The sequence below is a fragment of the Convolutriloba macropyga genome, chromosome 3 (genome assembly GCF_964194025.1).
Source record: "Convolutriloba macropyga chromosome 3, txConMacr16.3, whole genome shotgun sequence".
Classification (NCBI taxonomy): domain Eukaryota; kingdom Metazoa; phylum Xenacoelomorpha; order Acoela; family Convolutidae; genus Convolutriloba; species Convolutriloba macropyga.
In genome coordinates this window covers 23,623,651-23,641,035 of record NC_134470.1, presented here as the reverse complement: position 1 = coordinate 23,641,035, position 17,385 = coordinate 23,623,651, and the positions used below count along the sequence as shown (strand labels likewise).

Genomic DNA, 17,385 nt, shown 5'->3' with positions numbered 1-17,385 from the left:
CTTGACTTACCGCACTCTCAAAAAAACTTCCTCTTTTTGAAATTGACTTTTATTTACTTCAATTCAAAGAGATAAGGGCAAATAGGTACGTGTCACTCTAAATGAAGGATATGTGAGAGCAGCTAATAGACGCAGCAAAAACTTATACAGATTTTTAATCGAAATATAACATATCAGCCCTCAATGAAAGACGATATTTTCTCTGTCTTTTTTACTGTTTTTTGAGACTGCAGATCTACGAAGCTATTGCGGCTATTTTCTGGCAATCTTCCTGCTATGTTTACAAATTGCTAGCTTGATTTCTATAACTTTGGATCTTTTCTGTTTCGCCCCCCCCCCCCCCCCCCCCCCCCAATATTATATACGACCCCATGTCTGTTTTTATGACTCCTCTGCAGTTTTACTCCCCCACAAACATTGAGCAAGATATATCAATTGAGTTACTTTAGTCATAGATCGCTTTGTAGAACTCAGCTCTATAGAGCCGAGTAGTTTCAAATGGTTCAAGTTTGCTATATTCAGCATGCATTCTCCATAAAAATTAGCACTTGTAACTGTCTAACATCATTCGATGAGTGCCATGCATTTTTTATTGCACTTAGCTTTACGTTATATACATTTCATCGTCTGATTGTGGGTTTGAACCGTCAGGATCAATGAAGTTGTAGCTATGGTTGACAGTCTTGTGTTCATAATCTTTGTCAACATATAGAGCTTTGTTTGCGGTCCAGCTATCAGACATTATTGTAGTGTTTGGTTGTGTTTAAATAAATTCGAAAAGAGTTGCCGTTGTTCTATCTGTGACAGTACAAAGGAAGACTTCTTTTGTCTCTCTGCAAACACCACCTAAAACCCATTTTTGTGGAACATTAATTGCTCTCAAACAAATTTTATAGCAATCATATTAGTCCTGTCCGCCTTTTTAACGCGATTTTTCATTTGGCCAATTTTTCGTCTTGTGTGTTTTGGAGACTTATAATTATGGTGCGATAGGGGGTTCTTAGACATTGACCCCCCCCCCACTGTTGCCACCCCATTAGCCCCACCGGTGCACCCCCCTCCACTGCGCTGATTTGCTCCCCTTCAATAAAACTAAAGCTAGCCTCACTAAACCGTGCCTAGCTCCTGACGAAGCCAAACGCTCGGCTGTCTCTTGAGAGCAATTTTCCCGACGTTAGTTGCTAATGTTAAATTTATTGTAGTCCACTGCAGAGCAATTCCCCATACCAAATTCATTTTGCAGTAATTAGGAGTCGGCATATCTTGTGACCAAGCATATATAAACAAGGACTTTCTCAAGGCCCAGTTTTGACCCCTCTCACCACGTTCCACTCCTAATGCCAATATCTTTCCTGCAACCACGATTTTTGCATCACCATTGGTTCCTCTTGGCTTTGTCAACTTGCATGTACATCTCATGACCCTTTTGACAAGCTTTATGCTGTGAATGGAATAATGTTCGCCTCCTGCAATAGTCCTGTATCATTTCCCAGTTAGGTTTTGATATCGTCACGAGTTTATTCAAATTCATTTTTGATAAAGCTATTTTGCAACTTTTTGACAGACCTCAAAGGAGTGCTATGGGAGTGTTAAGGTGTGCACAGATGTGGCTTCTGCTATGAGGTTTTGACAAAACAATTTTGATGACTTTTCCTTGGTGGTAATAATAGAAAGTCACCAATGTTGTCATTTGCGGTGATAAAAGGTTGAGGTTGAGAATTAAGTTTCTTGGGGGTCATTAAACATGTATGACAACTAAGGTGGGGGGGGGCAAGCAGAGTGGATCCAACTTTTCCGATTTCAACTGTTTTTAATTGGTCTCAGATTAAATTTGTACCCCTTATGTTATTATTGTTTGTCTTTTTAATAAGATTTGCACTAGCTGATTTTTGAGCATTTTGCTTTTGTCCTCAAAAGCCCGAGGGGCATTAAATTTCTGAGCTATATTTCAACTGCTCTCAAACGATTTCAGTGCGATTGTTCCCTTGAACAATTTTTGTCTGACCTTTTGAATTTTCGTTCCCTAAAACCGCATAAACAGGTACCTCTAGGGGCCATAAGGTTCTGATAGATACTTGAGCTTCACTAGACTCAAATTATCCGATTCACCAAATTTATTTTGGAGACGTAAATTCATCGTGTGAAGAATAGTTCTTAGAAATACAGAACCCCCACTTCACCCTGCCATACTTTATCCCCTCAACCTCATTACACGTGTAACTTTGAGCGCTCACCACCCTCGCATGCTCACCCCACTCACCCTTATATTAAGCTAAAGCTAGTCGCCCTAAATTGCAGCAGCTACTGATCAAGCCAACCGCTATCACAGTCGTTTGAGAGTAATTTGCTCGGCGTTAGTTCGTTATGCTCATTTTGGGTGATGTTAATTTGGAGATCTGAACTTGGCATCTGATTTCATTGGGGAACAGTTATTTATTGAAAGCCAAAAAACTTGGGAAGTTTTTTTCCTTTTTATATAAATCGTTGTAGGTGTCTACAATATGCTCTAATAACGTCTTTTGCTTCCATGTTCATATTGTGTCCATTGTCAAGTTTTACGTTGTAGAATAATGTTTGCCTCCTGCAGTATTCCTATGATTTCCCAGTTAGATTTAGATCTCTTTAGGAGTTTGTTCAGGTTCATTTTTGATAAAGCCATTTTGCAACTTTTTCAATAGATTTTAAAGGAATGCTATGTAGTGTTAAGGTGTGCTAAGATGTTATTTCTGCTTTCTGCTGTGACGTTTTGACAAAGCAAATTAGACGACTTTTCCTTGGTGGTCATAGAAAGTTACCAATGTTGTCATTGGGGGTGATTAAAAGTAGAGGATAAGCATTGTTTCTTTGGGGTCATAAAAGATGTATGCCCACTATTGTTGGGGAGGGCAAACAGAATAGATCTGTTTTTAACTTCGCTGAGGAAACTATTTTTAACTTCTCTGAGGAAATTTGTAGAAATTATGTTAGTATTGACTTTTCAATATAATTTATGTACTAGCGGCTTTTTGAGCATTTGACTTTTTGTCCTCAAAAGCCCGATGGGCATTAAATTTCTGAGCTATACTTCATCTGCTTTCAAACGAAATTTGCGATTATATTTGTCCTGTGGCCTTTTTAGTGCGATTTTTCACTTGAGCAGTTTTTGTCTGACCTTTTGGCTTTTCGTTATCTAAAACCGAATAATCAAGTACCTCTCGGGGGCATTAGGTTCTGATAGCGACTTAAGCTTTACGAGACTCTATGTATCCGATTCACCAAAATTTTTGGAAACGTAAATTCATCGTGCGAAGGGTAGTTCTTAGAAATTCACAACCCTCATTTCAACCCCGCACAACTTTCTATCCTCTCAACCTCATTACACCTGTAACCTTGGACGTTGAACCACACTCCGCGCCTCGCTCACCAACCTCTCACCCCACGCCCCCTTAATTTAATCTAAAGCTAGTCGCCCTAAACGGCAGCAGCACATGAAGCCAACCGCTATCCCAGTCGTTTGAGAATAATTTGCTCGGCGTTAGTTCGTTATGCTCATTTTGGGTGATATTAATTTGAATTTATGACATCTGATTTCAATGGGTAACAGTTGACTACTTAAAGCCGAATAAACTCCGGCATTTGTTTCATTTTTTCTTTATAAATCTTTGTAGGTGTCTGCGATAAGCTCTATTAACGTCTTTTGAAGCCCCTCAAGGCAGTTAGTAAAATTGAGTTCCCAGCTATCATTTCGATGCAGTTCAACTATAATCTTTCCAAGAGTAATTGATTGTGGTATGCTATAAGGGTAGTGGAAACAAAATAAGAGTTGTTAAACTCCCTCAGCCTTTCCCACCTTTTGGCAATTCTCCGTTAAATTGCTTGCAAGTTAGTATGTATCCCTCCTAAAACAATTTTGGAGACCAAATTTATGGGAGCAAAAGCTCAGGGTCACCGTTGTTGTCTTATAACAAAACATAAAACTAACAATTTTGTGCAATTTTAACCCTCGAATTATATTAGCACTTCAGTTCTTTTAAATCAGGCTGAAAGTGAATCCAGCGGATCTCAGTAGAAATCAATATGAACCAATTAATGCACTATGAACTCTACTTCGTAGTTTTCGCTCAAATTTTTGAGAAGAAAATTCTTGCAAAAACAAGGATCCCAAAGTCGATGTTTTCAATTTCCTGTTGGTCTATCGATTGACTTAGAAACTGAGTAGAAACAGAATGACGGTACACCAAGATACACCATTTTCTAATTAAGAACGTTGTTCGTTTCTGGTCCTGTCAACATGACCGTAGAAGTTGTGCTTACTGTTCGTGTAGGTTATCACTATTGCGGATGTAAAGAAAAGTGCAAAATCAATTGTTTTGTCAATATATTTCAAAAATGGAGTAGCCATGCTTTAACAATTATATTAATGGGGCCAGTCAGGTTTTCTATATGTTTAACCTTTTATTCTAGTCTTATATATAGCAGGTGTGACTAGAAAGTATGAAACTCTATGAAATGGAGAGAAACTCCAACCTTAAACTCAAAAACAGTTAAATCAATTCCATGCTTTATACGGGCCTTTATTTCATGAATTTAGTAAGACAGATCTATTCCATGCTACAATATCACTGATATTTGTTTTTTATGAAACGGACTATTTGTATTTCATAAGGGCCAACTTGTTGAAGAACAGAAAGAAGAGCAAGTTCTACTACTGGGTGCCAACTAGCAAGCAGTGGAAGATGTCAGGGCCCAATCTGAGAGGAGCTCTGGAGCTGGGATCGTAAGTTTGAGCAAACTGTTGGCATCGAGATTGACATTATTTCCCAAATCCTATTTCGCTCGGGTCAATTAACGCGAGTTCTTCACTGTTTGTTAGTTGGAGAGTTGTCTAAAACGTGTCGCGTTTAAATTGTCTTTGAGAGTCACTAAGGAAACAATTATTGAAAATGTTGATACTTATTTAGAAATTGATGCAACTGATAAAAATACTAAGTTTCGGAATGCCGAAAAAGGAACTTAATCAAGTAACTATTATGCATATCAATGTACGTTCCATAAAAAAGAACCTGATTAATTTGGAAACACTTATACTAGGTCTTGAGTCTCCTCCTTCTGTTTTATGTCTAAGCGAAACTTGGTTAACAGAAAATGATGATCCGAAATGTTACTTAGTTCATGGCTATAATCAATTAATAGTTAAAACCCGTAATTTATAATTTATAATTTGTGGTGATTTCAACATCAATATTTTCAAAGAAAATCAACTAGTAAAAAAATTACAAAAACAATAGTTTCAAATGGATTTGATTTATTTGAACCCGCCCCAACCAGAGTTACCAGTTCATCCATAACTTGTATAGGTCATATAATCCACCAAAATATTACATCACTCGAATGCCTTGTACATGAACATCAAGGTTTCTCAGATCATTATCCAGTCTTAATTAAATGGCGAAAATGTTGCGATGTTCGTCCGACATTCATATACCGTGATAAGTCTCCTAAAAAATGAAAAAGAGATATGTCGATGTCAATCGAAATTGAAAAATCATTAGGATGCATATAAGAAAACATTACTGAATGCGGTTAATGCTGATGCAGCTTTTAATCAATTTCAAAATTTTTTCCTTCAGATAACCGATGAGTTCCCTCCTTTCAGAACGTTCAAAAATGAATCAAACAAGAATCCAAAATAGGTGTCCAATGAGATTAAAAATCTAAGAACGCATAAAAACAAGGCCCATAGTAAATGGAAAATCACAAGAAACATCAGTCCTTTAAATAACTTCGAGATTACGTGCCAAGTTTGAAAATTCAGTCAAAGTTGCCAAAAAAAGATTTTTACGCAAATAATTTCGAATCTTGCAAAGGAGACGCATGACAAACTTATAAATTACTTAATGATCTGTCCGGTAAAAATGAAGTGAGTTAAAATATGCCATTTCTCAAATCAAGTACTGGTTTAAACGTGACAAATGATGAGATTGCTAACTCTTTTAATGACTATTTTGCAGATATTGGTAAGATTGCCTCGAAAATAACAGATGCACCTTTGAAATCAATCAAGTGTAATAATAAATCCATGTTTTTGTATAAAACCATCGATGAGGAAATCTTAAGCATCATGAATGAACTTGATAATAAGCCATCATCTGGTCTAGATAATTTGAGTAATATCTTGATAAAGATCAGTTCGGATATTACCGCTCCATTTCTCTGTGATCTAATTAACATGTTATTTAGGGAAGGTGTGATTCCAAAGATTCACGCTGAAGCTAAAATTATTCCACTTCATAAAGAGGGTGTTAAAACTGATGCAAATATTTATCGACCTATATCTTTTTTAAGTATCTGGAGCAAAATTTTTGAGTTGTGTACAACAGAGTTTACCATTTCTTTAAAAAGAAATTACAATTCTCATGCAAACAATTTGGTTTTCGTTTTATGCATAGTACAATTGATACCCTCGTAGAATTTATTGAAAAAATTAGAAATTGTAAACATTTGCCAGTTTTAAGTTTCTTCCTTGACCTCAAAAAGGCATTCGATATTATAGATAATCAAATTTTGCTCTGGAAATTAGAAAAATAAGGTATTCGTAGCAATTGTTTAAAGTGGCTTGAATCGTACCTGGCAAACATATACCAAAAGTTTTGATATATACGGTCATTTATCGAATTGGAGAAAAAGAAATTGCGGAGTTCCACAAGGATCAGTACTTGGGTCTTTGTTGTTCATAATATATATTAATGACTTACCTGAGTGTTGCAAAAATACTGATATAATTCTTTTTGCCGATGGCACAAATATTTCCTCTATAGGTTGTAATAGGAATCAAAATGAATCAGGTCAGAAAGAGATAAGTTGTTGGCTTGTAGCAAACAAGTAATCTCTCAACTTAAAAATACTGTACAAATGAATATAAACACAAGTGCTTCCATTCCGTCATTTACTATGAATAATTGTCCAGTTTCTCTTAAACAAGTTTGTAAGTATCTTCGTTTAAAATTGGATTCCAAACTCTTTTGTTGCTCATATTGGCTGCGAAAGAGACTAGGAAAACAGTGTGGGATCATTTCGAAGCTTAGACATTATCTACCGCTGAATTTACTTATAAAATAATATAAAAGTAACATATAGTTCAATATGGCTTATTAGTTTACGGTTGCTCAAATTTGAAAAAAATATATCTTAAAAAATATTAAAATTCATTTATTTTCGTAGGCGCATTGATCATTCTGAAGATATATTTGTCAAGCATAAGATTCTAACCGTGTATGAGCTGTATATTTATGAGCTGCTCAAGTTTGTTCTTCGTTCTATTCATGGCCTACATGCAGAAAATTTCTTAAATATGTTTTGCTTTAAAAAGAAAATTTCTTAAATGAAAAATGTTTTGCTTAATATTTTAACCTTTTTTTTCCGAAAAGCCAGTGTCGGAAATGTCAAAATTAAAAATAGGGCATTGTCTAAAGAAAGTGAAAACTTCTTCAAATAGCGGAGATTTCTCTTTTCACTATTCTCTCTATTAAAAGCTGCGATAGTGATAGCTGAGTTGCTATTATTGGCCTTTACTTGATTTTTATTTCATCGACAAGATTTTGCTGCGACCATATGAGGTTACACTCCTCTTTTTCTGCTTTTATTGACTTGGTTTTGTTGGCTTGGAGTTTAAGATTTTTCGCTCACAATCTAATGGTTTTTCGTTAAGTTGCTTTCCAAGAAAATTTTCGTGCAATGTTTTTGCGTAACGGGTCAGGATTTTTGATATACTTATTTGCCTTTGAAATCTCGATTTTTGTGAGATCTAAATTATGCTCTCCTGCATATTTTTAACCACTCGTGCAACAGATATTTAATTTTGAAAGTGACGTAAAAATTGCACCAATTGTTACAACAATTGTTTTTAGCAGGATCTGAAATAGCTTTAAGCTGCATGGAGAAGTTTTTAGCTTGCCGACAAGGCAGTTTGCATCTAGCACCCTACTTTTTTTCGGTGTTTTCGTCGGATGTTTGTCGGCTGTTTCATTGTCATCAGAACAAAACACATAAAACTTGATTTTTTATACCGATTTAGCAGTTTTACTCAAGTTTTCCTGCCATTGCATTGCGCGCATTTTCTTTGTTTTTTGATGATATTTTTTCAGTTAGGTCAGGATCCTAAGCAAATCAGTTTCTTTGGTAAGTGCATCATTGAAATTAAAATGGGATGCGCACATAAGTTCTTCCAAGGGCTTGTGAAAGTTTTCAAATAAAATTTATTTAGCTTGTTTTTAACGTACCTGCTATTTCGGGATTAGTTGCCCTCGCTCTTGCTATTTTGCGCTGCGGGATCTAATTTTGCATGATGGCCTCCGTAACTAAATCTTTAGACATCCAGATTTCGGTTTTCATTGCTTTTTAATAGCCGCCCTCATCTTCTCAGCCGGTTATAATAGCGCTCCTTTTTTTTACGACTCGAAGAGTAATATTGGAGAAGTCCTTTTTTTCTAATCAATTTTATTGGAGTGATTTTTGAAGCGGGAAATGAAACGCGTTAAAAAATTTGGAGTGATTTTGGCGCTAAACAAATGTGAAGTGCGGAGCGAAAAGAGAGTGGTTTTTAATAGCCGCCCTCATCTTCTCAGCCGGCTATTATTGCGCTCGTATATTTTTTTTTTACTTCGTCAAACTTTTTTTCGCTTTACCATTTTGCCGCTTTTTCGACATTTTGCGTGAAATCTTTTTGACTTCTCTAGGCTAGTGTCTCTCTTCTCTCATTCTGCTTAAAGTGAATTTGAACATCAGTTGCTCAGCAAAGCAATTCAAAATGTACAGAGTCGGTATAAAAAATTGAAGTCAGAAATAGAAACGGGATAAACCCATAAAGCCCAATTTTAGATGCCCGCTATTTGAACGTCGTTCCTGTAAGTCTTAGTTACCACCTCTAATGCTTATTGGTGTTGATAGTAGCCCCTGTAGCCTCTCTCTAAGAAACAGAAGTATGTTCAACTACGAAATGCCATCAAAATAAATCGGACTTGAAAAATGTTTTTGTACAAAATTTTTTTTTCAGTATCTATTCTTTCAATCCCAATCATGCTTATTATTGGAATCAACGGCGGCTATTTTCCGGCAATCTGCCGGGTATGTTTGTTCATACCGCTGTTTTTGAGAGAGCGAGAAATTGATGTGTGAAAAAATTTTCTCTAAGCGAGCGAAATTTTTTTGTTCACATGCGGCATTTTAAGGCAGTTTTTTTTCATTTATTTTGGTTAAGAGGCTTGGTTATGATTTTCTTTTAATTTAAGGCTGGTTTTGGTAGTGGTTGGAAGGTTTCTGGAAATTATTATGAATTTTATGATAATTCGGATGTTTTTAATGTATTTTGCTGATTTTCGGGCTAATTTTTGCGGTTTTTTGACGATTTTTTGTTTAACTGGCTCAAATGGGTATTGTCGAAACCCCTTCTACTTGAGCATTTTTATGATAACAATGGTTTACAGTTTTGTGGGTAAGAATCGTTTTTTTGTTGAGGAATATGACAAAAAATGGCGAAAATTGCAACTATTTTTCTTAATTTTTTGCAGTTTTTCGTTCTTTTTTTCTGTTTTTAGCTAACTTTCTTTGCCAATTATGACATGCCTATTGTTTTGCGAACATCTGGATACCCTATTGGCTGAATGGAATTTTTCTTTGGATTTATATGTTTTTTAAATATTAAAAAATTTAGTAACTTTTTCCAGTTTTTCAGTGTAAGTTATTTTTAAGAGCTTTTTTTTCATAATTTTAGCCTAATTTTTTTTTTCAAAATTCACATTAGTGGTTTTTGTAAGTACTAGTTGTTTTGATGAAGTTATTTTGGCAGAGATAGTTTTTTCGAGATCTCAATTTATAACAAAATTTGATCAGGTTTTTAATCATATTTTGACAGATTTGATTTTGTTCTTTTTACATTTTTGTTTCATGACTTTGTTTCAAGATAATCATAAATTAGTGAAGGCACGTTTTGTTTGATGAGTAGTTGGATGGCGTTTAAATGGATTTTCACTTCGAGTCGTTTCCGGAATTCTTCCGGCTATGTTTTTTTTACTTCGTCGAATAAAAAATTGTTTCGCTTTACCTCATTTTGCCGCCTTTTCAACATTTTGCGTGAAATCTTTTTGACTTCTCTAGGCTAGTTTCTCTCTTCTCTCACTCATTCTGCTAAAAGTGATTTTGAAGATCAGTTGCTCAGCAAAGCAATTCAAAATGAACAGAGTTAGTACAAAAATGGATGTCAGAAATAGAAACGGGATAAACCCATAAAGCCCAATTTTAGATGCCCGCTATTTGAACGTCGTTCCTATAGGTCTTATTTACCATCTCTAATGCTTATTGTTATTGATAGTAGCCCCTGTAGCCTCTCTCTAAGAAACAGAAGTATGATCAGGATCTAATTATGCATGATGGCCTCCGTAACTAAATCTTTAGACATCCAGATTTCGGCTTTTCATTGCTTTTTAATAGCCGCCCTCATCTTCTCAGCCGGTTACTATAGCGCTCCTATTTTTCACGACTCGAAGAGGAATATTGGAGAAGTCCTTTTTTTCTAATCAATTTTATTGGAGTGATTTTTGAAGCGGGAAATGAAACGCGTGAAAAAATTTGGAGTGATTTTGGCGCTAAACAAATGTGAAGAGCGGAGCGAAAAGCGAGTGGTTTTTGTTCATACCGCTGTTTTTGAAAGAGCGAGAAATTGATGTGTGAAAAAATTTTCTCCAAGCGAGCGAAATTTTTTTGTTCACATGCGGCATTTTAAGGCAGTTTTTTTTATTTATTTTGGTTAAGAGGCTTGGTTATGATTTTCTTTTAATTTTAGGCTGGTTTTGGTAGTGGTTTGAAGGTTTCTGGAAATTAATATGAATTTTATGATAATTTGGAGGTTTTTAATGTATTTTGCTGATTTTCGGGCTAATTTCTGCGGTTTTTTGACGATTTTTTTGTTTTACTGGCTCAAATGGGTATTGACGAAACCCCTTCTACTTGAGCATTTTTATGATAACAATTGTTTACAGTTTTGTGGGTAAGAATCGTTTTTTTGTTGAGAGATATGACAAAAAATGGCGAAAATTGCAACTATTTTTCTTAATTTTTTGCAGTTTTTCGTTCTTTTTTTCTGTTTTTAGCTAAGTTTCTTTACCAATTATGACTTGCCTATTGTTTTGCGAACATCTGGATACCCTTTTGGCTGAAGGGAATTTTTCTTTGGATTTATATATTTTTGAAATATTAAAAAATTTAGTAACTTTTTCCAGTTTTTCAGTGTAAGTTGTTTTTAAGAGCTTTTTTTCATAATTTTAGCCTAAATTTTTTTTCAAAATTCACATTAGTGGTTTTTGTAAGTACTAGTTGTTTTGATGAAGTTATTTTGGCAGAGATAGTTTTTTCGAGATCTCAATTTATAACAAAATTTGATCAGGTTTTTTATCATATTTTAACAGATTTGATTTTATTCTTTTTACATTTTTGTTTCATGATTTTGTTTCAAGATAATCATAAATTAGTGAAGGCTTGTTTTGTTTGATGAGTAGTTGGATGGCGTTTAAATGGATTTTCACTTCGAGTCGTTTCCGGAATTCTTCCGGCTATGTTTTTTTTACTTCGTCGAATAAAAAATTGTTTCGCTTTACCTCATTTTGCCGCCTTTTCAACATTTTGCGTGAAATCTTTTTGACTTCTCTAGGCTAGTTTCTCTCGTCTCTCACTCATTCTGCTAAAAGTGATTTTGAACATCAGTTGCTCAGCAAAGCAATTCAAAATGAACAGAGTTAGTACAGAAATGGATGTCAGAAATAGAAACGGGATAAACCCATAAAGCCCAATTTTAGATGCCCGCTATTTGAACGTCGTTCCTATAAGTCTTATTTACCATCTCTAATGCTTATTGTTATTGATAGTAGCCCCTGTAGCCTCTCTCTAAGAAACAGAAGTATGTTCAACTACGAAATGCCATCAAAGTAAATCGGACTTAAAAAAAAGGTTTTTGTACAAAAATCTTTTTCTTTTCAATATCTTCTGTTATTTCAATCTTAATCATGTTTATTGGAATCAACGGCGGCTATTTTTCGGCAATCTGCCGGGTATGTTTTAGCTTCAGGTTTTTTTTATGGCTAACCCTTTCATTTTCTCCGCTGTTTGTGACAATTTGTAGCTCGGAAGAATTTTATAAGTTTCAAGTCAACCATTTTCTGCCCGTTGGTCGTTTGAATTAGATCATGGTTAATTATGCGCCTTTTTAAGTTCCATCAACATCGAAGTGACTCCACGCAAGGCAGGAGATGATTGGGCATTTCCAGAGGTTGTCATCCGGGAGGACGATGATATAACAAATCCGCTGGTTAGAGAATCAGTTTCTGCGTTTGCTTTGGGCAGTTTGGAAACCTCGACTATACAAAAGATTAAGCGTATGGATGCATTCATTGGTCGACAAATTTATTCAGATTCAAGAATGATGCTCAGAAATACGAGCCTATTCATTTTTGGGAATTGTTCAAGGCAAAAACTAGTTCAAGAATAAGCATTGCAACGCAACATTCGATGATACGTCTCAAATATTTGAATCTTATATATCAGTACCAGAGAAAAAAAACAAAAGTTAACTCACAACAATCGAAATTTACCTTAATTTCCATTCGCCAAATTAGTTGAAATAGAGAAACTAAAGGTGAAGTCGAAAAATGAAAGTGATGGTACTAAAATGTTTTAAAAAAAAACTAAGAAATTGGAAAGAAAACTCGCTCGATTGAGTTCAGAAATGTTCAGACCTGCAAAAGCATTATGTTGGCCATTTCGATTGAAAAAAAATAACGCTCATGCAAGATATAAGTACCTTTTCAGTAAGTTATGCGGAAATTTAATTCTTTTTTGTTTTGAGGAATTTTGGCATCCAATTCTGCACTGTGTTTACTTTAGTTGCATAAAGCTAGAACATATATTGAAAGTAGCTCATTTTTTACAAGTATGAATTGGCGTTGTGGTGAATAGATCTTTGCTCACTAACACACTTCGAATGTAAATAAGACGTGGAGTGTTTAGGACTTGGTGGATACGAGTGAATTCCGGAGAGCCAGAGTTGTTCCAAAGAGGACACCGGGGTCAGAGGTAGAGAGTAAGTCTGGAACCCACTTGAGACCCCCTAGTGCTACTGCAGCACAATCAACGTCACGCTCACCTAGCAGCTCAATTGTACTGCGACAATCCATTCGAAATCAGCCACCTTCAAACGGTTGAAGCTGATGTAAACCACGTTCTGATTAAATTTCACCACCTAAGGCTTCAACATCTAACTTAACTAAGCTGGATCCGAAAATTAGAAGTTAAATTGAAACGGCTGAATTGAGGAACTTCCGAATTTTACCTTGTTTTGTTCCAATTACATCCCGTCGCAACCACAATCTGATTAGCCCCCAGCGACACATTTGATCTATGGCACTCAAAATGTTCACTTTTGAAGAACGAAGTAACCGAGTTGCAAAAAAACAGCAACCAAAAATTCTGGTGCCCCGTGAGAGATGTAACCAAGCCAGTCCTGATTTGAGCTGCGCGATTAAAAAATCAATAAAATCAGTTTTGGCGCGGAGCTTAATTCCTTGAATACAGCTACAAATTGTTGCACAAGGGTGGTGTCTGTGTGAAAATTCCAATTATTAGTGCTATTTAAATTATTTATTAACAATTTTTATTGTAGTGGTTTGAGTTAACTGTATAATTTATATATTTGTTTACTTAATTCAAATTTAAACTGATTAACTTTTGCTTCAGAATTCTGCATAGATATTCAGAGAATTCTCTAATCTGTAAAAATTGAAATTTTCAATTTCAAAAAGTGTTAGGTAAGAACTTTTGCCAGCTAACAGAACGTAGCTTTGTTTAGTTGCACTCGAACGAAAATTGAAGCAATTATTGTAAACGTGTGTACAATGAAAATTATTGTAACAATTTGTGCTCCAAGTTCAATTTGCAGACTTATTTCGATTTCCAAAATGACTTCATACCAGATTTAGTGAGCGAATAGATGACGGCTTTTTTGTAAAACAACGTTTGCACTTCGAATGACACTTTCGGGTCGAAGTGTATTCCTGTATAACGACAGCTCCCAGTAGATGACATTGCTGTTAGAATTAACTTTTGGTTCTGATTCATTTCTGGTAAAAACGAGCTGTTTTATTCTGATTCAGAGTCAGATGATTTTCATTGAAGTAGCTAACTGTCTGCAATAAAATGCTTCCCAGTATGTGCGCAAATTTTCCTTGGATCACAGCGACATAATAAGCTTTTATCTTCTGCAATTTGTACGAGCTGAAATTCACCTCTGGGTTTTTGCGAGCTGTTAACGTAGAAAAGAGCAGTTGAGAGTCCTAACGCTGTTGCATGGAATACGACATGATTAATAGGTTTTTTTCAGACATCGGAGCCTATTTAAACGCACAGCGGTCGTTCTTCGAGAAGAGACTCTAATAAATTAATTGCAAGAGCAGAACAGTTGAAACACTACAATTTTTTGTGCGAAAATGAATTGAATGCTTTTGTAAGTCAAAAACAATTTTTTTCCGTTTTTCATGTCTCCTATTATTGTCTCAGTGAAAATCGACTTTGCAGCTGTTGACTTTTGTTTATTTCAAAATCCAAATTGCTCTTCGTCCAACAGATTGCTGTCAAAAAAGTTTTCATAAAAAATTTTGCAAATATTTTGTGGCCGAATTAGGTTTCATTTAAGTTGCTGATCATTTTTTATGAATTGGCGTGTCATATGCGTGTTTTGTTATGCGTGGTAAAAAAATTCTGAATGCAGCGGTTAAAAATTAAATGCGGATGCGTATCATTTGAATAATTACTGGTTTTTAGAGCGCACCCATGAACAAATCCTGGTCCTGGTGATGTACTGTTTTGGTTGTTATGGACCATTTTGTAGATTTCTAATGTCAAAAGAAAAATTGTTTTTCGGAACACTGCTGCAAATTTTGGATATTGCGAGATACAAAATCACAAGTTTTTTTGTCCATTTCTGCGAATGTATCATTAAATGAATTGCAAATATGTTTTTTTGTCTATAGTCTTCACTCCGTTTGTTTCAGTTTCAAACGCTAATACCTATGTATTGGTTTCCTTATGACAACCCAAAGTCTTTAGAATGTATTGGTGTGCTGTCTTTTTTAAAAAAAGAAACTGTTCTCAATTTTTTCCGCTTTTTCAGGTCAGTGAGAAGTCAAATTAGAGTTGAAAATTTTAATTTTTGTCCCGCTGGAGTAGTAACGGGAGCGCAAAAGCGAGTAGGTTTCAAGCGTGATTTTTCGAACTACCTTTAAAGTGTAGTGAGAAGTTGATACTTGAACCAGTTTTTTTTTTCACGTGCGGCATTATGAATTTTGTTTCCAGTGTTCCTTTTCTTGAGTGCTATTTATATATGTTTTCCAGTGGAGCCTATTTGAAATTGATCAGTCAGCTAATGCTCAGTCAGCCAGCTAATGCTTTTTAACTTTGACAGTATTTCAAATCTGGTTTTTTACTTAGTATCAATAATGGCATTATCATTGGTTGCTAAAGAGGCATAAATTAAACCTAATTAGGTGTTTTGAGTTTATGGCCAAAGGTTTTCAAGACTTTGACACTTTGTTCTGAACATATTTTAATGATTTTCTGGGTTTTGAGAGTTTTTTTACTTTTTGTTGTCTTGTCGTTTCATCTCATTAAGGACAGTCTCATAGGTTGCGAATATCATTTATTTAATTGGTTTAATTGTTTGATTTCAAAACTAATTATTTACATGAATTTGACTTCAAGAGTGACTTAAATCTTTTCAAGAAATATTGTCGATATTTTGAGGTTTGGCGAGTTGTTATTGCCTAATTTGCTTTTTTACTCCTTAATGACAAGTTTCATGGGTTACTAAGGATGCTTAAATTAAAGGAATTAATTGTTTCATTTTAAAACTTTTGTTTCTTCGAATTGAATGCTTTTCATTTTTAAAATTTTTCACTTAATTTTTGGGTTTTGTTAGTATTTTATGTGCTTATCACTCTTTTATCACCTAATTTGATCAATGTCAAATGTCATTGCTTGCTGCTGGGTAATAGTTGAATCTTATTATTGACTTGCGTTCAAGGCAATCGTTTTTATTATTATGACACCTGCTTTTTGAAAATAAAATTGATTTTTTTGTCTTGAGTGCTTTTGTTGCTGTCTTTTCACTTGGCCTCAAGAATTACACTTGGACTTCTGATGCGGCGTAATTTTAGTCGGAGAAAATAGTATTTTTTCACTTAAAAGTTGTATGATATTCTTAAGTTAATATTTTGGGTTGTAGTTATAAGGTTTTCTTAATTTGCGCCACTGGATTTCAATTTTTGATATTTGCCATTTTTTGTTCCTCTTTTTTGCTTTGTCTGTCATTGATTCCCGCAAGAAGGTTGTTGTAATACGTAAGCATTTTAGTGACGCATAGAGTTAATTTGAACAATAATTTTTGTTATTTTTAGGGATGGTAAAAGCACTAAATCTTGAATAAAGAAATTGTCTAATAGCTTTGGTTTTTTATTCGTGTATATGGAGTCAGGGGCTTTGTTGACTCTCTTAGATTGATCTTGTTTAAAAATATTAATTGTAAGTTTGTTAAGGGAGTCTGTTCTTTGGATTGTTAACCTGGACTTCTTATGTTTTATGAAATTCTATTTAGTTTCGATATCAACATTGCTTAAAAGAATCAACCAAAATTTTCGTGCTGTGAATCTATCTTCTGTCTTCTAGGTTATTGCATTTTTTGAACGCCTGGAAAATAAACCTTTGAGAGTTTGTATTGATTGTACAAATAATATTATCTGCTATTAATTTCTTAAGTTCCTTTGATATCCATTGATTTTTTTGTTTTGTTTCATTGAAGAATTACAAATTTGTATAAGTGCATGCTCAAGTATTTTTTAAAAATTGCGTTAAATTTTGAAACATTCCATCAAAATCTTCCTGTTGATACTTGCTTTCTGGCTTAACAAAAGGGGAGTTTCGAAGTGACAAAGGACAGTTTACTTTTTGAAAAAAAAAGTATTTACATTTTGGTAATCATTTTAGCAAGTTAAAAGTTGTGATAGTTTTTCTAGTTTCCTACATATAGTAACAGAATAATCAAAACATAACCAAAAACTTGTTTTGGTTGTTTTAGGATATTCTTAAAATCTGTTTTTGAAGTTCTTTTTGGTTGATAACGGTTTCCGTTATAACAAACCCCGGGCTTGATTTAAGCTGGAAATTTGCTCGAGTTGTGAAACAATACTTATGATATAGGTTGCTGAATTTGTATTAGATTTTCAAAACTTGGTCCATCATTTTTGCAACTTTAGCTTTACGGGTAACTATGCGGGTGTTTTGTCGCAAATAATTTAAACTATGTGATGATAG

At 34.7% G+C, this 17,385-nt stretch overlaps 2 protein-coding genes across 6 annotated transcripts in view; one reads left to right on the top strand and one right to left on the bottom strand.

The window, feature by feature from the left end:
• LOC142336079 (uncharacterized) overlaps nucleotides 1-13,742 on the top strand; it is a 50,503-nt gene extending 36,761 nt beyond the window's left edge. Inside the window, exons 9-11 of one of the 2 annotated variants that reach the window (XM_075384594.1) lie at nucleotides 4,646-4,756; nucleotides 12,238-12,334; nucleotides 13,033-13,742. In XM_075384594.1, the coding sequence (XP_075240709.1) occupies nucleotides 4,646-4,756; nucleotides 12,238-12,334; nucleotides 13,033-13,227 (403 nt within the window). In that variant the 3' untranslated portion in view covers nucleotides 13,228-13,742. The remainder of the gene's footprint in view (nucleotides 1-4,645; nucleotides 4,757-12,237; nucleotides 12,335-13,032) is intronic. The other variant, XM_075384595.1, reaches the window with a different exon arrangement.
• LOC142336083 (syntaxin-binding protein 1-like) overlaps nucleotides 1-17,385 on the bottom strand; it is a 631,753-nt gene that overhangs the window by 326,014 nt on the left and 288,354 nt on the right. The gene's annotated exons all lie outside the window — the stretch shown is intronic.